Here is a 25,498-nt window from a genome sequence, read left to right on the forward strand (position 1 = left end):
TCTAGGTGGTTATATCTTGTAGAATTTATAATGATTTCTAGAATTTTATGATGATTTGCTAGGCTGTCTCTATCCCTGAATCCTGAATAGACCAACATTATCTCCTCATCACCCTGTCTGAAGAATACACCTCCAAGTGGGAGACTGATTCTAACTGAAGGCAACAGGACACAACAACCTCAGAGTTCATCAAAGTCAGGCCTGATGGGGAATCCCTCTGAGTCCAAGTATCCTTTTTCTAGGACCTGGGATCTTACTTTGTTCCTTCTAACCAAATCCCAATTTTGTACCTCAATTCTAAAAGCTAGCTCTTTATAGTCTGATTCTTTATCTGTTGTCTCAGATTTCAACAATTCCATTCAATTAAACAAGAACTTATTAATTGCCTCTTATATTTAAAGCAATGTGCTGAATTCTGAGTATAGAAAGACAAAAAAGGAAACAGTCCTTCACCTCAAGGAAATTCTATTATCCAAAATCTGACCCATGTAAATATATTTGCCTTCCTCATCCCTTCTGTAATATTGAAAAATTAATATTATGCCAAATGTAATATTTAGAAATTGGTTTAGAAACATAATATTAGCTTTAAAAAATTGTTGTGGTTGCCATTTATAAAATAATTAACCCTTAAGTCACAAGGATGATAGTAGCTTGTAACAATTTAATTTTAATATAAATATAGTCTAAGAAAGAAATAAGGAGATAAGGAAATAGAAAAATATTTCTTCCTAGCCTACCACCCTAATCTTTCCAGCCTATGAGAGTGTCTTCTGCCTGAGCCACCAACATCAAATCAGAGAAAGACCCCCCCCCCAGCCAAAAATCTCTAGAGAAAAAACCCCTCTCCTCTATGGTCTCATTTTTTTATAGCCCTCTTTCTCCATGTCACTTCCTTTCCCTGTGCACTGGTCTATCACATCTGGGGAACCAATCAAAGTCTCTGTTATGAGCATTCCACTCATACTAATGGACTGGATCAGATGAACAGAAAGTTCACAACCCTGGGAGGAAGGGGTTCTCTTTACATACTTCCAAGAATTGGAGTCATGCCTACAGAAATGAGAATTGAGTCTCATTATATATGTTGCTAAGAATTCTTATACTTTCACCCAATATATGCTACTATATATACTACTATGGTCCTCAATTGTTTGCTGTACCCAGAGAAGTTTGACTGGTGTCCTGATACCAAGCACATCTACTTTATGAATCATCTGGGTGGCACAATCAAGATATGGTTAATGCTGGAGTCAAGAAGACCTGAATTCAAATCCAGCTTCAGATACTTCATAGTTGTGTGACTCTGGGCAAGTCACTTAACCTCTGTTATCTGATCAGAGGTTTCACTAAATCCACTGGGAAAGGAAATAACAAACCATTCTAGTATCCTTGCCAAGAAAATCCCATGGAGAGTGATGGCTAATGTGGTCATGAAGAGTCAGACACAAATGAACAACAGGAAGAACAAGGTCATATAATGGATAAAGCATTGAACTTGGAGTAGGGAAGATCTGAATTCAGTGCCCCTCTAGCCCTTATTAGCTGCGGTTAGAGGACAAGCCCTGAGTAAGTTACTTACCTCTCTATACCTCGGTTTCCTCTTCTGAAAATGGGGATAATAAAACTCCTACTTCTCAGGGTTATTGCGAGGATCAAATGAGATGTTTGTAAAGTCCTTTCCAAACATTTAAATGTTATATAAACATCAGGTATTTTTAGTTTATCTCCCTGGACTTCTAAAAGCATATCAGTCCAAAATAGCATTTGACTCTTGGGGTCCCATCTCCAAAGATTAGATTTTCTCTTCAGCTCTCTTCTAGCTGATTTATCATGTGTATGTTTTGGTTAGTTCAAGTGATCTGAGGTAAATCACCAATGACAGACTGTAAACATTTTAGGGTTTTTTGTTTTGTTTTGTTGGTTTCAGAGCATGTATGAGTTTGGGGCTAGGCTACCTTTAAGTCTTTTGCTGAATATGAGAGTTCACCCTGGAACAACAAATGGAAAACAAAAAGGAATCACATGACATGAAACCCACCCTGAGCATTCAACTTTACTTTGGACAAACTAGCCATCTTTCAATGACATAAATAAGTGAACTCAGAGCTCTCTTTTCCAAAGTACCACAAAAGTACCTCCATTGAGGGGAAAGTAGCATTTCAGAGAGATTGCATGATCTGTATAAACTAGCAGCATGTCCTGTTACCCTTGTCTAAGTGGGTGCCTAATCCCCAGGTTGCTTTCGAATCAGAGATATGTACTCCTTGGGCAACTGGTCTGAACTCCATGTCCCATGAAAATTTAGGAATAAGATGTTCTCTAAAGAAGCTCCTTTCATGGACGAGAATCAATTGAAAGAACCAAAGGTGGTTAACTTAAAGAAGAAAAGACATTGGAAAATGAGATGGCTTTCTTCAAGTATCTGAAACTCTATAATATGAAGGGATTTGATTTGTTCTGCTCATCATAATTGGCCCCAGAGAACAGAACTGGGAGAAATAGAAGTTAAAGGACATGATTTCAGTTCAAAGTATGGGGAAATGTCCTAAGAATTAGAATAGGCATAAAAAATAAGATATAAAAATATTAACTAACATATATAGCATTTTTCAATTTACCAAGCACTTTGTAGATATCATATCATTTTAACCTCATAAAAAATCACATGAAGTAGGTGCTATTATCTCCATTTTACAGTTGCATATACTAAAGCAGCCAAAGGTAAAATGATTTGCCCTGGATCATATAGCCAGGAATTTATCTGAAGAAGGATTTGAACTTCCTGACTCTAGGTACAGTGCTCTATGCCACCTAGCTGCTGTCCAGAAATTAAGGAAGTTGCCTTAGACATTTTTTTGTTACCTAGAGTATCTTCAATCAAAAACTGGATAGCTACTTTTAAGGGATGCTGAGGAGAAAATTATTGGTCAAATACAGGTGGCTCCAAAGTCCCTTACAATTTTGTGAGGCTCCAGGATGCAACTGTAAAATCATAAAGTTAGCAGAGCAAGGGAAACAATGTATACACTATGATGACAATATAAGTACAAAGAATAATCATGGAATAGTCAAAGATTAATGTTGCAAAATTTACAAAGAATAAGCTTAGCCCTGAATAGATGTGCAGAGGTACTGTATCTATGAATATGTAGCATTGCATATTTTGTCAAATTTTTTTCAATATATTTATCATTTTTGCTGTTTTTTCCCTCTTCATCCTCTTAAAAAAAAACAACACCCTTACCTTCTGTCTTGAATCAATACTGAGTATTGGTTCCAAGGCAGAAGAGTGGTAAGGGCTAGGCAAGTGACTTATCAAGGGTCATACAGCTAGGAAGTGCCTGAGGTCAATTTTGAACCTAGGACCTTCTGTCTCTAGGCCTGGCTCTCCATCCACTGAACTACCCAACTGCCCTCTATTTTTTTTTCTTTTAAAAAATAATCTAAGATATATGGAAGAGTTATCTGGGAGCAAAGAGGAGAAGGAATATAGGGAGATATTTAGGTAATGCAAAATTAAAAGATAACAACAATTTATTTTTAATGGTGTCAAAATTTATGCATCCAAAGAAGAGACATCCTTCAAAGAAGTTACCTTATTCCTATGATATTGCCCTTGCTCAAAATACTTTTGAAATGCCTCTTTAGGAATTGCTTAATCAAGGCCATGTCATTTCTTTCCACCCCATATTCCTTTTTCAGCTGGGCATGTGCCAGTCCTGTCTGTCTAGGTATCTTTATAATTTCCATTTCCTTTCCCAAAAACAATTCTTGTGGTGAGCCTCATTATGGAACAAGGTCTAGATGTATGGTGGCAAACCTATGGCACATGTGCCAAAAGGGGCACTCAGAGCCCTCTCTGTGGGCACATGTACCACCATTGCCCCAACACAGAGTTTGCCAGAGTTCATTACTAGAAAGCTAGAGGGATGTGGAATAGGCTGCTCCCCTCCCCTTCCCTGAGGACATTTCTCACATCACCCACCTCTCTAAAAGGTTCCTCATCACTGGTCTATATGTTACCTTCTTTAGGCTAGCAAAACCCAATGTGATTACCTCAGCCCCAGCCTTGGAAGGCATGTATGCTAACGCTTAAGCAAACCTAGGAACTGGATGTTGTTCTATCCCCCCAGTCCCAGGCCATTGCTTGCTAGCCTTTTGCCTCTCATTCTTCATTTCTTACTAAGTAATTCAGAGAATAACCTCTTATCAATAGCCCACACTTCCCCCCATTACTCTGAGCTATTGATGTCCAAGAAGCTTCCATTAGTGTCAGGTCAGCTCTTTTTCTAAAATCTCTAATTTTAAGTCCTGAGTAGCTCTGGGCATTCCAGCAGACCAGGCATCCCACTGGACATCTGGGCCACCAACTAGCATTACACATCACATTGTGGAACAATAGTGGAATCTGTTGTTTTTTGTTAACACCTGGTCTATTCCCTTTGGCACCTGTTCTCCTCCAGCCTTTCTGAAAACAAAAAGCTTTATTAATCTTTGTTAGCCTGAGTCCCATGTAGTTTTGTTTCTATTTGACCAAACCACTCTCTTCACCTTGTGTACTTTCCATTCTAGCTTACAGGCCACAGTACAAAATCAAGCTCTTTATTTTATAACCCTTTCTCACATTATCTAAGGCAGCTACGTGGTACATCAGATAGAGAACTGGACCTAGAGATAGGAAGACCTGAATTCAAAACCAGAATCAGATAGTTACTAGCTGTGTGACCCTGGACTTAATCCTCCTGGCCTTAGTTTCCTCATCTGTAAAATTAGCCAAAGGAAACGGCAAACCACTCTAGCATCTTTGCCAAGAAATCCCCCAAAGGGAACACAACTGAAAAAAAAATGATTAAAGAACAACAAAACTTCACATTTTAACAAAAAGGGTATTTCCCAGCTTGATCATCCACCTCATTCACCAAATTTAACTTGGAATCTGAACTCTTTCCAAAAATCAAAATTGCCCCCCACCAATAAAACTATTGAAGAGGGTGCTTCAGGTTCTACAGACAATTTCCGAACAGGGATCATAAACTGTTAGAGCTAGAAGGCACTTGGAGACCATCTAGTTGAACTCCATCGTTTTAAAGTTAGGGAAACTGAGATTCAGAGAATGAAGGGACTTGTTCTAGGCGATACAACCTGGAGGAAGCATGCCATCTATGTAAAAGATCATAGGGTTATCAAATTTAGTGCAAAAGGGAAATTTAGAGATCATCCTGTACAAAAAGATGCTCCTCAAAGAGAAGGCCTGAGTTTTATATGCCCATGGCAAGCAAAATAGGCACTTAAATGCTTATTGAAATGAAGAGAAGCGAGTCTAACCCAACCTCCTCATTTTATTCATAAAAATCAATGTAAAACTTGTAGCTGCCAGGAACCTATATTTTAAAAGGGGGAGGGGGAATGAAATGATCAAATATAACAAAAAAAAGCTATTTTAGAACTTATGATATGGGGCTTCTCACATTTGTAATTAGTTCAGGTCTCTATGCTTCCATAGATCTACTCCCTTCCTCTGATTGGCTGGTTCCTACCAGCACCTACATTTTAAAAAGAAATACTTAGATGAACCACATGTTCATTCCTTTCCAGGCTCTATTCCTGACTCTCTACTTACTTTTTTTTTTAAACCCTTACCTTCTGTCTTAGAATCAAGACTGTGTATTGGTTCTAAGGCAGAAGAGTGGTAAGGGCTAGGCAAATGGTGGTTAAGTGACTTGCCCAGGATCACAAAGCTAGGAAGTATCTGAGGCCAAATTTGAACCCAGGATCTCTGGTCTCTAGGCCTGACTCTCATCCACTGAGCGACCTACCTATACCTTCCTAACATTTTCTGTCATCACCTTCTATAGCTATCTTTCTTCCCCTCCACCACACTTTTCAGATTCCTTTTAGGTGTCATCGTTCCCTAATCAAATACAAACTCTTTGAGGGTAGGAACTATCTGCTTCTGTTGGAATCCCCAGACCTTGACACAGTATCTGGCCCATAATAAGTGCTTAATAAATGTTTGTTGACTCGACTTCTTTATTTCACATCTTTTTAACAAATTGACCCTACTATATAGGCAGTTCTGTTTTGATCATCCAGTTTCTACTTCTGAAAACTTACTTATCTCTGTGAGCCTCAAATTCCTCATCTCAAGTAGATAATGATACTTGGAGTATCTACCTTAAGAGGTTCATAGAATCATCGAGTTAGAATAAGAAAGACCTTCCAAATCATCTAGTCCAACCCTTTCATTTTACAGATAAGGAAACTGAGGCCTCAAGAGTTGAAGGATCATGCCTAGGATCACAAAATAGTTCAAGACAACATGTAGAATATAAGTCCTAGACCTAGATTCCAAAAGCAATGTTCTTTGCTTTCAATTACATCACAAAACTTAAATGAGATAATGGGGATAAAGCATTTTACAAACTTCAAAGCTCTATATAAAGTCAATTACTAAGACTACTGTGTACTAGAGTAGGTACTTCATTGTTTTGATGAGCAAGTTAATATAGATCTTATCTGTGGCCTCTCCAGGGTCATATGACATATATAATAAGGCTTTGAAAACCATTTTCTTAGAACCTTGCCCTGAAATGTTATGAGCAAATGGAAATACTGGAAGAATAAATATGACTACTTTGAAAATGCTGGCATCCATTTATTTCCGGTATATTTTTTTAGTATATTTAGATCAACTTATTATCAGACCTCCAATATCACCTATGCTCGTGCACGTGCACACGCACACACACACATACACACACACATACACATCCATACTGCTCCAAATGAAAACTATTAGAGGGTGAAAAAGCCATCTTCTTCTTCCATCCCATTAGGTAAAGCTAAGGTACTGCGAGCACTGCTAACTTCTGCATTATTTAACCTAAAAAGAGAAACACAGATTGTTCATGAAGAAGCTGGTCCTAAAATAGAATATTCAGTCATAGTAGAATCATATACATTTTGAGCTAGAAGTCTAACTTCACTCATCCAATCCAACCCCTTCCATTTATAGACAAATAAACTCCAGGCCAAAGAAAGAAATTCTTTCCATGGTCCATGGTCTTTATCTACATATTTATGGTGAGGAGACTAAAAATCTATATTGACAGAACATGAAGCATTTGTTGAAAGATGAATGGAGAATGGAGACTGGACCTTATGATTTTATTGGCATAGGGAACTACTTATACCAACGTGGATGGCATCTTTCTGCAATGAGACTTCTCTAGAAGACTGAGAGTTTAAGTGATTTGCTCAGGGTCTTATGAACAGAATAAGTCAGAACCTAAAACCAGGTCTCCTTGCCTTCAGTTTCTCTAGCCACTGGTCATGATGTCCATTGACAATTTACAAAACATTTTGTTCTCCTCTCAAATACCTTCAGAGGGAAAGAAATGGCAAGAATTGCCTTTATATGGTAGATTAAGTACTGCTCAGCTCAAACTGGTCTTAGGTCTAGAGGGAGAGAAGAGCAAAATCTAAACACTGGAATCTTATTTTCACCCAAACCTGGAGTGGCCCATCATTTCCAACATGCAGCTGGAAGCTGAAAGGCAAGGCAGGCCCATTTGCAACTAGTCAGAGGATAAGGAGCCATTAAGCTATTGAGCTTAATGAGTCTAATCATCACCAACAACTCCTGTAGTCATTACCACACATCAGAAGAGAGGCAGGCAAGATAGATTACCTTTTGTGTATATCTGAATAATTCTTTCTCATGATTTTACCTAGAAACAAAACAAGGTTACAATATTAATGTGGTTAAGCAAAAAAGTTGATTTCAGTGAGAATCCCAAAGTCACATTGGATTATGAATGGAAAGAACACACAGCTAACAGCTATCAGATTGGCCCTTGGGAAGGAGGGAGATTCTGTACATAAATGCATTGTTACGTTTCTGGAAGATATACCCCATACTTCCCTAGAGAAGTCAAGAAGTTATTCTATTAGCCTGCTCTAATAGTTGAGTCCCCTACCAACTCTTTTTTTTAATAACCCTCACCTTCTGTCATAGAATTGATACCAAGTATTGGTTACAAGGCAGAAGAACAATAAGGGCTAGATAATTGGGTTCAAAGACTTGAACAAGGTCACATAGCTAGGAAGTATCTGAGGCCAGAATTGACCTACACATTTTTTAAATCAAATTCCCACATGTTTCAAACCTGTCATATCTCCACTACAATATCTGAACCAATGCAAACATCTATATATATATGTATATTTGTGTAAGGTCTAACCCAAAATAGCTCAGTATTTGCTTTCTCAGCTATATATGACAACACCAACAAGTGTAATGAAAAACCAAGCACTACTTTCAGATATTTTTACTTGTAACCAAATTAAATAGCTTCTGGTCTTATTTCCTCAATTTGAAACTTAAAATCATTGTATCCTGTGAATCTCAAATGACTAGTCTCTATTTTACATAACAGAATGGGAAGTTAAGTTCCTATATTTAGCTTGAAAGCTAAAAACTTGATTCAGGAATCCCATATTATTAATGAAGAAGCAGCCTGGTGGTGTAGAAAACAGCTGAGCATGGCATCAGGAAGAGTTGGATTCAAATTTTATTTCAGCTGCTTCTCAACTGTGTGACCAGGGGCAAACAATTTAATCTCGTTAATCAAGTTCTTTATCTATAAAATGGGGGTCATAATCTACTGGGTTGTTTTGAGAATCAAATAAGATATTGTGTGAAAAGTACTCTGGAGACCCTAAATCACTATAGATGATTGTTCTCATCACAATTACTCTTAGAGAACTACAGTATGTAATGGACAGGGAATATAGTACTCCCCATATCAATTCACCAAAAAGAAAAGAGAGAGTTATGGTTGACTAGGAATAAACTGAGTAAACAGATTCCAACTGGTATGATTTGAGGATTGAAAAGAAAGTCTCCCTTCCAAGAGCTGTATCTCCCACCTATTAGCCCATTATCTAAAACTCTCTATTGAGAGGCTCATTCCCTTGGATGCAATACTGCCCTCTCCACCTGGAATCAATGTAATAGATTTCAATAGAATTGATGTAACAGAAATTGCTAAAATCCAAATGGCCCTGGAAGTCATCACAACCATAGTGTGAATGAGTCTACCAGGTTTCTCTTCTCCTTACTAGGAAACCCCCCCTTTGGGGAAGGGAAGAGAGCTGAGATATTAAAAAAGAGCGAAAGGATCCAGACAGAGAACATGGTACTCAGTCAAGAGGGTCTATCAATTTTCTCAGCCCTGCCTAGAGGCAGATCTGACTAGGGTGTTTATCATTCATTTATAACATTGTTCATTTTTTTCTTCCACAAAGAATCATTGGGTGCCTATCATATGCAGCATGAAGAATATTTGACCCTGTCCTCCTTACCTCTCAAAATAAAAGCCAGCAGCATCAGAAGGATCACAAATCCTACCAATGGGACAGTGATGACCAGTAGTTCAGGGTCTCCCCAAGTTTTCACCTAAATGGACATAGGAAAGCAGAATAGTTCATACTCTTGCCTACATATTGGCTCTAAGAGTTTTCCCCTGCCACCTTTCTAGTCAGTAAGGACACTTACTTTAGGATAACTGAAAAGCCATGAGCTTTATTGTGCTCAAAACCTATCGCCAATGATTTGCCCTTTGATACCCTACTCTCTTTCAGAGTATTTCCAAAAATCTGAGCTAAAATCTGAATAGTTTTGGAAGTCATCGCATTAATGTGATAAAATCAAGGCCAGGTTTGGTGTGGTTTGATTTTTTTGGACTAGGATTTCATGGGTAAAGATAGAGAACTCCCAATGAGAAAACTCCTTTCACCAAGGCAGGTTGACAACTGCTCTGCAATTTATGGTCTTAGAAAATTGCCTGAGATGTACAAGGAATTAATTTCTATCTCTCATCCCCCTCTCTCCTTGTATCACGTCTATTTTGCCTAAAAGGATGGAATTTTAACTGGGTTGTTTTTTTGGTGGTAGTGTGATGTCTGTTGGTGGTTCTGTGTTTTTAATTAAAATCACATAGTCCATATGCTCCATGATGGATTACTTTACCTCTTTGAATTCTGAATCATTTTGTGGAAAACTTGCTATATCTGCCATCCAGGGGAGAAAAATGAAGAAAAAAAAGGGAAGAAAGTGATTATATTTTCCATCATAGCTAAATATAAGTTTCTCATATTATATAAAAGTTTCAAAGCCTATCAAGAAGTTCAAACAACATACTTATTTTTTTAAACCCTTACCTTCCATCTTGGAACCAATATTGTGTATTGGTTCCAAGACATAAAAGCAGTAAGGACTAGGCCATGGGGGTCAGTGACTTGCCCAGGGTCACACAGCTGGGAAGTGTCTAAAGTCATATTTGAATCCAGGACCTCCCATCTCGAGGCCTGGCTCTCAATCCACTGAACCACCCAGCTGCCCCTCTCATCTTTATTGGTTATCAGTAAGGATGTATTTATATACTGTTTCAAAACTCATCTGCTTTCATCATTACCTTTTGGATGAATTGAGGCTTTGAGAGATGAAGTGGATTTGTCTAAGGTTTCTTCAGTCCATAGCCCTGCAAATGGACTTTTTATCAGGGAAAGAGGAGAATCAGAATGGAATAAGGAACCAAAAGGGAAATTCAACATATCTTAATATCCTGCAACTAAGTTTTTCTCTCTGCTATAATCCCAAGAAGCCGGAAATTGTAGGTAAGACTCAAGAATTCCTGTCTCTGCTCTATTAGAATCCTGTTTGATTACAATCATTTCAAAAGGATGAGCCTGAAATTGAAACCATCAAAGAGAAAAGCCAGCTGGGGCAGCTGTTATCAGGGTTAATATGCACTTTAAATTGGAAATGTCTAATGTGAAAATCATTGTCCTGCAAATGCAAACAGTCTCCAGGGACATCAAATCATTCCTATTTTTCTTCAGATAATAGTAAAATCCCAAGTTAAAAACTACTAGGACATCAGGTTCCTTGTAATATGGCAGCAACAACAACAACAACAAATGCAAATCATGGGACCTGAATCTTTTGTAAAAGGCAATAATGTCTGAGTGACAATCAAAACCAGGTGTGACAGGCAAGGTCTACCAAACAGTATTGCTTTCCCTGATTATTAGAAGATAGGATTTGAAGTTAGAAAGAAGATTAGAGATCATCTATGCTAGCCTCCTCATTTTACAGAAGAAGAAATGGAGACCCAGAACTCTTAAAGGAGCTTGCTTAGGGTCACTTAACTAGAAAACCACAAAAATGGCATTGTGGTGTAGTAGTTCTAGAACAGGGCAGCTAGATAGCACAGTGGATAGAGCACCAAGCCTGGAGTAAAAAGGTTCATCTTGAGTTTAAATCTGGCCTCAAACATTTACTAGCTGTGTGATCCTGAATAAGTCACTTAACCCTATTTGCCTCAATTTTCTCATCTATAAAGTGAGCCAAAGAAGGAAATGACAAACTATTCCAATCTTTGCCAAGAAAACCCCAAATGGAGTCACAAATAGACAAACACAACTTAAAACACACACACACCCACACATACAAGAAGGTTACAGAGTTAGTTTCAGACTTGGGAAGACCTAGGTTAGACTTTTATCTTAGACAGTTCTAAGCTGTGTGACCCAGATCAAATCATTAAAATTCTCTGAGCCTCAATTTCCTCATTTGTAAAATGAGAGGTGTTGGACTCCATAACTGCTGAAGTCCTTTGCAGCTTAAAATATGATGCTACTGTGAATGCAGTCACTCCAGTGCCAGGATCCAGTGTACTTTACTATATGCCATACAAATTATTTTTAATAAATTAATTATTCTCTTTTTTAGACATTGCCTAATTTTATTGCTGTGTACCCTCTTATCCTTATCCTTCCCAAAAAAGTTATCTCATAATTTTTTTAAATCAAGAAAAGAAAGAAGAGGAAAAAATCAGCAAAAGTGATTAATTCACCCAGGAAATCAGAAAATATATGGAATATTCCATACCCATGAACGTACTATATTTATAAATGAGGGAGGGGGTATAACACACATTTTATGATGGGTTCTAGAGCAAGTCAAGACCTTTTTCCTCTTCTGGAAACTGAAAGCGTTGAACAAGCTATATTAAGATCTCTCCTATCTCAAAGTCTATGACAATATACAGCATACAGTTAAAAACTGGAAATTCTATGTTGGCCTGGACATAAGAATCTCTGAATGGTATAAGGGGTGTATCATTTTTCTGAAGCCTTGTCACAGTGACATTTAAAATGGAACCAAGCTGACAGCTCTGAGAAACACATTAGCCACAAGAATAATCCCACAGAATAAGCATATGCTCAGGAAGACCCACTGAATCAACTCATATCAACTTACATTGAGGAAATAGGATCAATGCAAAAGAGTTGCATCATTGGGCTCATGGATCTAAAGCTGGAAAGGACTTCAAAAGTTAGCTATTCCAACCCTCTCATTTTACAAATCTGGAAACTTGAGCCTCAAAGAGGTTTAGTGGCTTACCTAAGGTCCCAGTCTTCTTATACCTTACTTCCCACTATGCACTCTTCAATACACTGGCACTGGCCTCTTAGCTGTTCCACAAACACTCTATCTCTTAGCTCTGGACATTTTGTCTGGCTGTCCCCCATTCCTGGATGCTCTTCCTCCTCTGTTCCACCTATGACTTCCTTTAAGTCTCAATTAAAATCTGCTATTTTATTGGAAGCCTTCCCAAACTCTTGAGTTCTGATGCTTTACCTCTGTTAATTATTCCCTGTTTATCCTGTGTATAGCTTGTTTTGTATAAATTTGTTTGCATGTTGTGTCTCCAATGGATGGTAAGCTCCTTGAGGGCAGGGACTATATTTTGCTTCTTTTTATAGCCACACTTCAGCACAGTGCTTGGCCCATAACCAGTTGAGGAAATAGAATTGTCCTTTACTTCAATATTTCCAAATTCCTAAGAGTATAATGAGTCTGTCTATACTAGTCCTGTCACACACACACGACCCCCAACCCTTCCATGGTCATATTGTTGGGTTGTTTGGGGTATCGGAGGGAGCATGTAGAAAAATGATAGCTAAGTTTTATAAAACACAAACTGCCAAAGGTATTTAAACTCACTTAAGTAGTGAAATTTAGGCAAGAATCAAGTTAAAAAATAAAATACTACCCAGTTAGTAGCATTAGGATGCATTATTAAACATCCTATGCCATAGTTTTGACTAATCACCGAAATCACAGGCAGCAGGGCTTAATGATTTAGAGCTTGAAATGAACCTCAGAGTTGACGTAATCACACTCCTTTATTGTTCAGAGGAAGAAAGTGGGCACAGGCATTGTGGCACCACAGGGTCCCTAAGGTAGCTTAGTAGTTTGAATTTCAGTCTTGGTGTTGGGACTAAACCACACACTTCTCACCTTCCCTCAAATATTGCTGGTGATGGCTACTGGCTGACTCTCAGAACTCTGCTAGCCATCTACGTTTTGCACACAAAATTTGTTCTAAAACAAGTCATTTCAGTAATATGACCAAAATTCAGACCTACAATGAAAATATTTATGCCACAAACTTCTCAAAGCATTTTCTGTCTATTCAAATCTTTTCCCTGTGTCTCTGTCTTACTCTGACCCCTGCTGGATAATCTGTGATATGATTTTGATTTTTTTTAAACCAAAAGAAGGGGAGGAGAAATGCCATTTAATCAATTATAAGAAGCTACAGATGGAAGAATTTGGAGATCATTTAGTCTAATTCCCTTGATTTACAAATGGGGAAATTGAAGCCCAGTGACAGGAAATGGTTTTCCCTGTGTCTCACACAAAATTGATGATATACACTGACAAATCCTAGCTCAATGCTCTTTCATGAGGCTGAAGATGCCTCATAGGCTTACAGATGAAGACATTACTAAGGTAAACTCTGGCCAACACAAAGAACCTCTCTCAGCCTCAGTTTCTTCATTTGGAAAAAGGGGGAAAGAATAGTACTTATTTTGCATGTTTTTTGTGAAGTTCAAATGACAACATATTTAAAGTACTTTTAAAACTTCAAAGTGCAGCATAAATGTTGGCTATGGTTAGAGATCATCTTAATCCAACCTCTTGTTTTTACAGTGAGAAAACCGAGCATCAGAGGGGTTAAGTAATTTGCCTACTATCACACAGTAAGTAGCTAATTTGGAACTGGAACATAAGACTTCCTTAGCAAATTATCAAGTATCTATTGAGCAACTATTATGTTCAAAGAACCAGCTCAGGAGTTAGCATATCCATATAGCCCAAATTACAAAGAGGGAGATTTAGAATGCTGGAGATTCAAGGGATCCTAGAGATTGTCTAATTTAACTCCCTCATTTTGCAGATAAAGAGATTGAAGTCCAGAGAAGGAAATGACTTGCCCAAGGTTGCCAAGAGATATTAAGTGGCAGTTCTAATATATGTAGCCAAGTCTTCCCATGTTAAGCCCAAGGCTCCTTCTACATCTTGCTGCTGGAAAGATTACAGGTCAAATATTAATTTAGTATCTATTATATACAAGTGCCTGTATTGGGCACCATGGAATATTTTTTATAAAAGACAAAATCTTCCCTGCCCTCATGGATCCTATAGTCGACAAAAGGGCACAAAACAAAACTAATAGCCTGCACAAGTTCAGGAAGAAAATTAATATTTTCTAATTATGTAACCAAATTAGGAACTCATAAATAACATTAAGTCCTAAGGCTTTCTTAATTAGAAATCTAACTCCCAAAGGTCAGCAGTTGAACACAACTTTCCCACAATGGCGCCTACCCTTCAAACCTAAATCTGGTAGTGATATATGTAGCCCAAGGTCAGAAGAACAACACCTCACTTAGCCTGATTTGTATAGTGATTATATATAAAAAGAAGTGTCACTGAATTAAAGATCTCATACCTTTTAAGATTCTCAAGATCATCTCATCCAGCCCTTTGTCATCAAGCTCCTCATTTTACAAACCAGGCAGTTGAGAAAGCCTTAATTCAGTAACTTGTCCAAGGACACATAACTAAAATAAGTGACCAAGAGAGGACAAGAAACCATCTCTCTCTTTGAACCTTTTGCCTTAGCATTCTTATCAGCTACCATGGGTTAATTTGTTATCTAAACTGATAAATTTCAAAAAACTACATAACTAGGGGGCAGCTGGGTAGCTCCATGGGTTGAGAGTCAGGCCTCGAGATGGGAGGTCCTAGGTTCAAATCTGGCCTCAGACACTTCCCAGCTATGTGACCCTGGGCAAGTCACTTAACCCCCATTGCCTAGCCCTTAGCACTCTTCTGCCTTAGAACCAATTGATTCCAAGATGGAAGGTAAGGGATTAAAAAAAACAAAACTACATAATTATCCCTGATCAAGAACTCCAGTCCTATTTTATCAATTGATTGCTAGACATCTGCACTTGGATGTCCCAATGGCACATTCAAACTTTTTGCATGCAAAATGATACTCATATTCATAATGATACCACCAACCTTCTAGTCACCCAGTTTTAGAACTTTGGGTTGTTACTTTTCCTATAGTGTATACCTGTCTCCCCCTTTCAATCAGCTGACAGTTCTTGCCAATTTCATCTCTATCATTCCTCTCTTTTTCATCTCTATATCTTCCCCCTCCATTCACATAGATTCTCTACTAGTTTAGCCTCTCTCCTGAGACTGACTTTCTATGGGGAATAAATAAGATATAAAAAGACAACTATATACAAGATATATACAGAATAAAAACAAAGTAATTTGGTGTAGGAAAATGAGCACTAACAACTAGGGAAAGGTCATTGGTAGGATGAGATGGTGCCTAGACTGTGTTTTGCAGAAAGAGATTTCATAAAATGGGGATGAGCAAAGAGAGTATTCCAAGTGTGGAAACATGGGAACAGAAGATAGAATGTCATGTATAGCAGGCCAGTTTGGCTGGAACACAGAGTGTGTGAAGGTGATTAATGTGAAATCACTCTGGAAAGATAGCTGGAGTCAGATTGTGACAGACTTTAAATGTCAGCCAGAGCAGTTTGCATTTGTATTAGATACATTACAGAACCACTGAGACTTCTTGAGCAAGGGAGTGACTACCTCCTTAACTCAAACATCTGACATCTCTTGACTAGGTTTTTCAATAGTTATTAATTAGTGTTCCTGCCTCAAGCCTTTCCCTATTCTAGTCCATTTTACACACTGCCACCAAAATAATTTTCATTAAAAACAAACCTAACTAAAAAACACCCCTACTCATTCAACTATAGTGGGTAAGGGCTTAAAGCAGGGTGGTGGCAGAGAGAATGAAAAGAGGGAATTGGACGCTTTTTTTTTTCTTTTGTCTAAGTTACAGGCTAGTGCCTTATACCTAGTAGGCACTTAATAAATATCTGCTTAATTGAATTTAATTGAATCTATGTCTCTTGACTCCTTCCATGCAGTAACCTATTCATGCCTAGCATGTATCTATTGCCCTTTGGTTTATCCACTACTCTTCAGACTTTGTTATTCCATGCTAGGTAGGCATATAGCATCAAAAGAGTACTACTGTTTGAAAAGATGATGCTTCTTTCAGGGAGAAATTAACATTATCATTACAACCTTTTATGATTTCCCAAAAGCAATCCAATCCATTCTCTGCCCTTACCTTAATTTCATACCCAGTTTATTGATTTGCAATTCTTTATCAAATATATATACAGTGATGTACCTACATTATAGATTATGTCTTACTTCCAGTGCCTTACCTCTGTTGATTATTTTTTATTTATCCTATATATAGTTTGCTTTGTTTGTCTATCTGTCTTTAAGCTCCCTGAGAGAAGAAACTGTCATTTGCCTCTTTTTGTATCCTTCCTCCATTGTTCAGCCCGGTTCCCATCATAGAGCAGATAACTTAATAAATGTTTATTAATTATTGGTTGATATTGAAGCTATTGAAGCAAAAAAAATGGGAAAAGGATAAAAGACAGATGCCAACACAGACTCTCACAATTTCCTTTATAAATTAATCACCAAAATAAAGATATCAAAAGAGATAGCAAATGCACCTAGCCAAAAAACACTTACCTTCCTTTTCAAGTAGATGGATATGACAACCCAGACCAGCTCTGGTTTGGAATGCAAAAGTCTTTTGAAAAGTCATATAGACATAAAGATTCAAGTTTTAAAGATAAGAAGTCACAATCTGACTTTTAAAAATTGATGGGAAAGGGGAAAGGTAGGTAGTTCAGTAGATAGAGAGCCAGGAAGTCCTGAGCTCAAATATGATTTAAGACACTTCCTAGATGGGTGACTCTGGGCAAGTCACTTAACCCCAGTTGCCTAATCCTTCTCACTCTTCTGCCTTGGAACCAATACTTATTATTGATTCTAAGAGACAAAGTAAGGGTTTAAAAAAAACAGTTTGGAAAATTGGAAAATGATTTGGCAGAAACTAGGTATAGATCAATATCTTATATCATTTGCTAAGATTAGATCAAAATAGATCATGATCTAAACATAAAATAAGAAATCAGAAGCAAATCAGAAGACCAGGGAGCATTTCACCTATGAAATTTATGGGTAGGAAAAGAATTTATTAAAAAAACAAGAGACAGAGAACATTGTGAAATGTAAAATGAATAATTTTGATTACATTAAATTTAAAAGATTTTGTACAATAAAATCAATATAGCCATGATTAGAAGGAAAGCAGAAAATTAGGTGGAAAATTTTATACAGTTTCTCAGATAAAGGTCTCATATTTAAAATATGCAGAGACCTTTGTCAAATTCATAAGAATGTGAGCCATTTCCCAATTGATAAATGATCAAAAAATATAAAAAGGCAGTTTTGGATGAAGAGCTCAAAGCCTTATATGATCATATGAAAAAATGCTACAAATTTTACTAATTAGAGAAATATAATTCAAAACAGTTCTGAGATGTCACGCATCAAATGTTGAAAGTGAGGTGGAAAAAATGAGGACATTAATACATTGTTGGGAGAATTATGAACTGCTCTAACCATTTTGGAGACCACTTTGGAATTATGCCCAGAAAATTATAAAACTATGCATATCTTTAGATACAGCAATATAACTATTAGGTTATATTATACCCTATATAACAATATAACCAAGAGTGGCCAGGGGAAAAGGGAAAGAAGTTATATGTTCTAAAATATTTACAACAACTCTTTTTGTGGTGGCAAAGAACTAGAAATTGAGGGAATTTTTATTAAGTGGGGAATGGTTGAACAAGTTGTAGTATTATAATGAAATACTACTGCACCATAATGCATGATGAGCAGATTAATTTTTTTTAATGGGAAGAGCTACAGGAAATTATGTGAAGCAAAATTAGTAGAACCAAGAGAGCATGATACACAGCTACAGAATTAGTGTTTGAAAAATAACTTGTAAGCATATACCTCTAGAGAAAGAATTGACTAATAGAAATAAAACAGGCATAGTTTAAATAAACATATTTTGTGGGGGGGTCAAGCAATGCCTCTTCTAATGTGGGGAGGGAATAGAAGGAGATAACCTGGGGCTTTTGATGTAACCAATAAACAAATAAATAAGTTTTAAAGGGATGGGGGATTTTATAGATGATGATGTAAGATTACAAGCACTGTCATCTCTTCTTAAAACTCAAAAGAGTTAAACTCAAAACTTAAAACTTAAAAGAAATAGTGTAGAGAATACAAAGTTACAGACAACTTGAGGACAGACCCAAATAAGCCAGGTCATCCTTAGAACATTTAAGATAAAAAATAGGAGAGGAGACCAAAAACAAACAAACAAAACATCAGGTTGGGAGCAGGGCATACAGATAGCATAGTCAGAAGAACCTGAGTTCAAATCTGGCCTCAGACACTTCCTACTTGTGTGACCCTGGGCAGGCCATTTAATCTCAACTGCCTAGCTCTTACTGCTCATCTGCCTTGGAATCAATTCTAAGACAGAAGGTAAGGGGTTTCAAAACAATGAAAGGAATAAAGCATCTGCTAATATAACTACAACAAGTTTTTTTTTTTAATCATGACAATGGAGTTATCATATTTGGATTCTAGTACATTCCCCAAATGTGCTTTATGAGGAAGTATAAATGATGCTAATGAAAACAAAGATGGTAAATTGCTAGATATCAAAAATTTTAAATGGCATAAGCAGAGCAGCCAAATCTGAACATGCATACAGAGCTATGAGGTTCTGCCAGAGAAGATATGATGTTGAGGATGTCAAGAAATCAATTCTAAAGATATATGAGAGAAGAAAGGAAACTGCTGTTGGGGGGGGATTACTACTTTTAAAAGTGAATCAAGAAAACAACAGCCACTGCTAAAACCATATATCTACTTTCTTATCTCTAAAAACTCTTCATGAGAGTAATTTTCATAGGAAACATTTTCAACAAAGGTTCTAGAAGCCTGATTTCATAACTGATATGTTCATAAACCAAATTATTCCTGTGATAAAATTGCATAATAACTACAGTGAATACAGGATCCCACTGTCTACTTGCTCATCATAAAGAAACATTTGATTTGATAAAGCAGTAAATGACAAGCTAAGTTCTTTTCCAACAAGTTGTCTATCATCCAAATGTTAAAATTATACATTTTCTTGAAAAATGTAAGACATAAAACTTGGGTGATCCTCTGAATTATTAATATCAAGTATGATATAAAGTAGGGGAACCCATGATCTCCAAAGTCAGTTGCTACTATCATGGAGTATGGTTGGCAGAGTCTAAATTGAAGAGAAATCCTCTGTAAATTGTGAGATCCTCCAGATTCTAGTTACTAATGTAATTTTGGTGATTACAAAGTCTCCTAAATGAGAATTATAATCATTCAAAAGAATTCAGCTGAACTATCCATACAGGGAAAACCAAGTGGATAAGGAAAATCACCATGAGCAAGATATAAAACAAATGGTGCCCAACAAAAGACATAGCCTTTGAAATTAATTGCGGTCTATTTTATTCTAACTATGGTTTCAAATGAAAACACAGAACTTTCTGTCAATTTCCTATCTTCCTTCTGCCTATCTTTCAACTAGAAGTATTGTTCCTCTTGCAATATCATGTCCTTTACAAAATCATTCACTGAAATGAAATTTTCTATTAGATTTTGCCTTTTTTTAAAGCAGCTGAATATAGTAGAAAAATAACAACACTAGATTTGAGTCTTGAAATTATAGATTATTGTATTAATTGTAGTCCCAACCCTGCCTGCCTGCTGGATTCTGAACAAGTCATTTTCTTTATTTGGGCCTCATTTTCATCATTTGTAAAATAAGAGGGTTAGATCCAATGATCTCAAAATTCTCTTCTGGTTCAATAACTTTATCTCCACTTAGCAAAGTCAAATTGCTTAGATCTCATCTTTTCCAAAGGGTTCTCTTCTGAAAATCAAAAAGCACTTCATATCATTGCCAGGATTCCAGAGAAAATGCCAAAGTTATAAAGAACTGATATCTCCAACCTTATTTCTCAAAGTGATTCTTTTGTTATATTTTATTCATGCATTTTAGTCTTAACCACAGAATAACTTCCCAATAATCTGCCTCCTCCCTCCCCCCTGCTGAAAAAAAAATAATCCCTAAATGATCCTTATGAACCCCGGAAGGACTAATATACAGTAGTTGACATTCTGAGCCCTAAAGTATAATCTAGCTTTACAAAAAGCCAGGATGTAAAAAGGAAAAGTAAATTTCCTGAAACTGTCCCCCAGAGACCCAGAAAAGGCTGTGGTAAGTATCTTCGGGAAAAGATGGATGTTATTACAGGCAATGTTCATTTTATCCAATTTTGCTAAATTGATCAAGAAGTCTTCATCCTTCTGTTTATGTCCATTTAAATTGGAAATCAGTCTCCAGTTTGAATTAATGCCAATGACAGGATAATGATTCATTTGGGGACCTGAGTCAAAATCTTTTTGAAGCTAATCAGACAATCTGTCCTCAGACAGGAAGTCTGTATTCATGTCTGGACCACTTCATCCTATTTAAAAAATCATAGATATGAAGTTCTATTCTTCCCAGTATCAAAGTCTTTCCTTGGTAGCAACAGAGGCCTTTAGGGAGCCATCAAGGGCCTATTTTGTAACTTCTTATCAGAAATTATGTCCTAGAATCCTGAATAAAGCTTCTTAAACATCCAACTTATTCCACAGAAGGGATTTAAGATGGCAAGAGAAATTGGTTCATATGGCATTTTTCCACCCAATTATTAACAAATCAATATGTCCATAAGTCTCCTGAGCTGATGAAAAACCTGGAAAGGATCTCTTACAACGTTTTCTGGAGCTATACAAAGCAATGGTTCTAGAGTAAGAGGACACAGGTTCAAATTTTACCTCTGCCATTGAGGAGATTAGGTGACCTTGGGCAAGTCACAACATCCCTGGACCTCTGTCTCATCTATCAAATGAAGAGGTTGAACTAGAGGGCCTTTGAGCTTTCTTCTAGGATCCTATGATTTCTAAGATCATGGCTGTTCACTTATAAGCTTATGATCTTAAGTGGTATGAAATAGACAAAAAGAATGGACTCTTCCCAACGACACCAGTATCACCAAGGACACACAAACCTACACATGGCACAACAGTTCATTTTCAGTGTCACACAACATTAGCACATCCACACTTTTCCTGCCATTTTCTTCAATTATGGCTTGGATGCCCACATTCACATTTCCCCTCCCCACACTGTTCTCAAGAATCAATATATTTCACTTCCTGATGAAGAAGAAAAAAAGCTCAGAGCTTTGATATCATGGTCTAGACCAAAGGAATCAACACAACCTGAGTGTTGCAACACTCCCAAATGTGACCTGAACCAGATTAAAAAATAATTGGGAAATAAATTAAAATGCAGTAAAAAATAATGTCAAATTTTGTTTTCTACAGGAATTCGCAGTTGTCAGTGCTCTTTATGTATATAAGGTTTAGTGGCCCCATTTCCACTTGAGTTTGAAACCACCAGCTGTGTGACATTAACCAAGTGACTACAACTTTCTGGACCTCCATTTTTCAAATTACCATTCCAAAGCTCATTTATCCACCCTGACCCTCATTTTTCACTTCCAGTTTCACTTCTTACCCTCAATGATAATTGCCTATTTCTTACTCACAAAGACCAAAAATTTTCATTCTTCTGTTAACATTCCTGTTGCCTCCAAGCCCAGACTTGCTGATCAAGGGTCCTCAAGGCTTTCATGGAAGAATATCCCTGTACACAGTACAAATGAGCCCTAGACATTCTGAAGGAACCAGACATTTGTAAAATATAGGGATAGTACAAAAATTACTTAAGAATTCTGCCCAGTACAAAACTGATAGTAGAGTGAAATCTTTGATTTCCTCAAATTTTTACATTACCCTGTCATTCTTCCTCCCCCCCACCTCCCAAACCCCTATGACATATTTGTTATCATTCAGTTATTTTTCAGTCATGTCAGATTCTTTATGACTCCATTTAGGGCTTTCTTGGCAAAAATACTGGATTGGTTTATCATTTACTTCTCCAGCTCATTTTACAGATGAGGAAATTGAGGCAAACAGGGTTAATTGCCTTGCCCAGGATCACACAGTTAGCATTTATGGTCATAATTGAACTTGGGTCTTTCCTAACTCCAGGAAAACTCTATTCACTATGCCACCTAGCTGCTCCCAGAACAACATAACAGGTACATAATAAATATTAGTTGGATCAAACTAGAAAAGAAGCAATATGGAAATGGTGGGTTCTTCTCTATTTCCCTCCCCACCAAATGGAGATGTACTCAGTAGAAGGAAAGCTGGATTTAACTTTTCCCCTGGCTGTCTATGTGGCCTTGGGCAAGTTATTTGACTTCCTTGCATCTTAGGTTTTCTAATCTAGAAAAATGGACATAGAATTACCTACCTTGCAGGCAGCTAGGTAGTGCAGGAAATGGAGTTAAGGTACCAGCAGTCAGGAAAATCTGTCTTATTAAGATCTGTTTCTTCCTGAGTTCAAATTTGGCCTTAGACACTAACTAGCTGGGTGACTCCAAACAATTCATTTAACCTTGTTTACCTCCGTTTTCTCATCTATAAAATAAACTGGAGAAGCAAATGGCAAATGACTCTGAAATCTTTGCCAAGAAAATCCCAATGAGATTGCAAAGAGTCAGATATAACCAAAAAATACTAAACAATATTATGCGTGTCTTACACACAAGGCATTGGAAGGATCAAATGTGATAACAAATAGTACTATGGCTTGTATGAAACATTCTACCAATGTCAAGGATGGTAATTATTTCATTAATTTAGCTAAATGTCTTTATCAAGGCTAATAGCTAAATAAATCTACATCTCAGAAGTAACGAACAGCATACATGATATGCCTCCAATCTCAAATCTATTTCTCTGATCTCTGTTGCATAAAAATCAGAAAAGAAAAAACACTCATTAGAAGGAAATGTATTAGTCTTTTTCAAGAACCATTATTTTAGAAAGTCTGCAATTATGAGGTGCTATAGCTCTATTTTAGTAGTAAGGATATATGGCTTATTAAAAATCAGTCCTGAAATAGGAGTCAGACATTTCCTAGCTATGGAGCCCTAGTCAAGTCACTCAACCACAACTGCCTAGCCCTTATTGCTTTTTTGCCTTGCTACCAATACACAGTATTGATTCTAAAATGGAAGCTAAGAATAAGAAAAAAAAAAGAATCATAGCTCAACATGAATAACATGACAAGTCAAAAAAGTTAAACACAATAGTGCAAGAAATAATATAAGAAAGCTGTCCAGAACTTCTGAACACAGGAAACAAGGTGCCCATCAAAAAAATCCATAGATCACCTCTAGAAATTTCTTTAATGCCATAAACTCAATATATAAAGTGATTAAATTGACCAATTACAATAAAAAATAACATTCTACATGCAACCAGAATAAAGATCTTCAAATATAAAGGAAAGAGATTTTGAATTTATTCTATACACAGAAATCACAGAATAATGTATTCCAAAGAGCAAAGGAGTTCAAGATACAATCAAAGAGATATCCCCAGAAAACCTACCTCTAATAATCAGTTTTTTAAAAAGGATGGTCAACAGAAGAGATACATTTGAAGCATTCTTAGAAAGAGAGCTAAACAAATACAGAAAGACAGACAGACAGACAGACAGACAGACAGACAGATAGATAGATAGATAGATAGATAGATAGATAGATAGATAGATAGATAGATAGATGGATGGATGGATAGATGGATGGATGGATAGATATATAGGTAGATGAATAGAGCAGTAGATGGATAGATAGGTAAATGGATGAATAGAAATATAAAAAAATTAATAAATGCAGTCACCAAAAAAAACATGAGTAACAAAATAAATTCTCCCTGAAGAAAAAAAAACTAAAAGGAAAAAATTACAAAAAGGTTAAAAATTACAGAAAAAAGAAAGCAACAATTTTGGAATTATTATGAGATTTCTCTCTAAAAGTACACAAAGAAATAAAGAGGCAAGTGGAACTTAAATAAAAGATATATTGGGGAGGAACAGGACTAAAAGAACATAGACAACACCCTTCCCAAGGTGAAACAATGTTTTGGGGTTTTGTTTTCATTTTGGTGGGATTAAACTACAGAATGGGAAAACATAAAGATGGAAAGAGGAATAAGGTAGGAGGAAATATGTGGTATTACCCAAATTAAGTCATGAATAAACAAGGAAATGAAAATAACTCCTATATATTCTGAGGAGGAATTGCTGCTATGGGAAAATAGGTGAGATAGTAAAGGGAAGAACTGAAACAGGGTGGATGAAAAAGGGAACTCTCATTTCAATGGTGATAGAGATTGTCATTAAAAAATACTTGTATGGGAAAAAGAGAGAGAGGGAGAATCCATAATGGATTCAGGAGGTGAATCAGAGCTCTTGCTGGTAAATGATATCCAGAAGAGGGAAAGAACATGGACCCACAGAGGAGAATTCATAGCAAATGAGATAGAAAATGATGATGGGGAGGGCAAAAAATAAAAATGGACCATAAAAAAATCATAGTACATGGATGTAATGCAATGTCTCTATATTATAAAAAATGAAGAACATGATGAGTACAAAGGAATATAGAAAGGTTTACATGAACTGATGCAAAGTGAAATAGAAACAAGAAAGCAAAATTCATAATGACTAAAACAAAACACAACATTTAGAAGTTTTAGAAACAAGCTTGGCACCAAAAATAGATTTGAAAAGATATCCCCCTTTACCTCCTCTCCATTCCTTTCTAGAAGTGGGGAAGGAGAAGTTCCCAAGTATGAAACATTACATATAACATAAGAACTTTTCAGTATGTTGGTTGGTTGTACAGCATTTTTATGTTTCTTTTGTCTTTTATCTCTCTTTTTTAAAAATATTCATCATAAACAATAGCTCACCGAAAAGGGAAGCAGGAGGACAAATCCTGACAAATCTAGGTGATGTAAAAACAAAACCCCCCAAAAGTAAAAAATCTGTGTTGTTGTTGTTGTTGTTGTTGATGTTGCTGTTTTTTGGCTTCTTTCCTCTCTGGTTCAATA

The 25,498-nt window shown here is 36.7% G+C and overlaps 1 protein-coding gene across 1 annotated transcript in view; it reads right to left on the reverse strand.

Annotated features, from left to right (window-relative positions):
* Nucleotides 1-6,645: 6,645 nt before the first annotated feature.
* TIMD4 (T cell immunoglobulin and mucin domain containing 4) overlaps nt 6,646-25,498 on the reverse strand; it is a 29,756-nt gene continuing 10,903 nt past the window's right edge. The window contains exons 4-7 of the mRNA XM_007473939.2: nt 10,037-10,077; nt 9,370-9,463; nt 7,694-7,733; nt 6,646-6,886 (exon numbers count right to left, since the gene is read on the reverse strand). Of these exons, the coding sequence (XP_007474001.1) occupies nt 6,799-6,886; nt 7,694-7,733; nt 9,370-9,463; nt 10,037-10,077 (263 nt within the window). The 3' untranslated portion in view covers nt 6,646-6,798. The remainder of the gene's footprint in view (nt 6,887-7,693; nt 7,734-9,369; nt 9,464-10,036; nt 10,078-25,498) is intronic.

This window comes from Monodelphis domestica, chromosome 1 (assembly GCF_027887165.1).
Source record: "Monodelphis domestica isolate mMonDom1 chromosome 1, mMonDom1.pri, whole genome shotgun sequence".
NCBI classification, from domain to species: Eukaryota; Metazoa; Chordata; class Mammalia; order Didelphimorphia; family Didelphidae; genus Monodelphis; species Monodelphis domestica.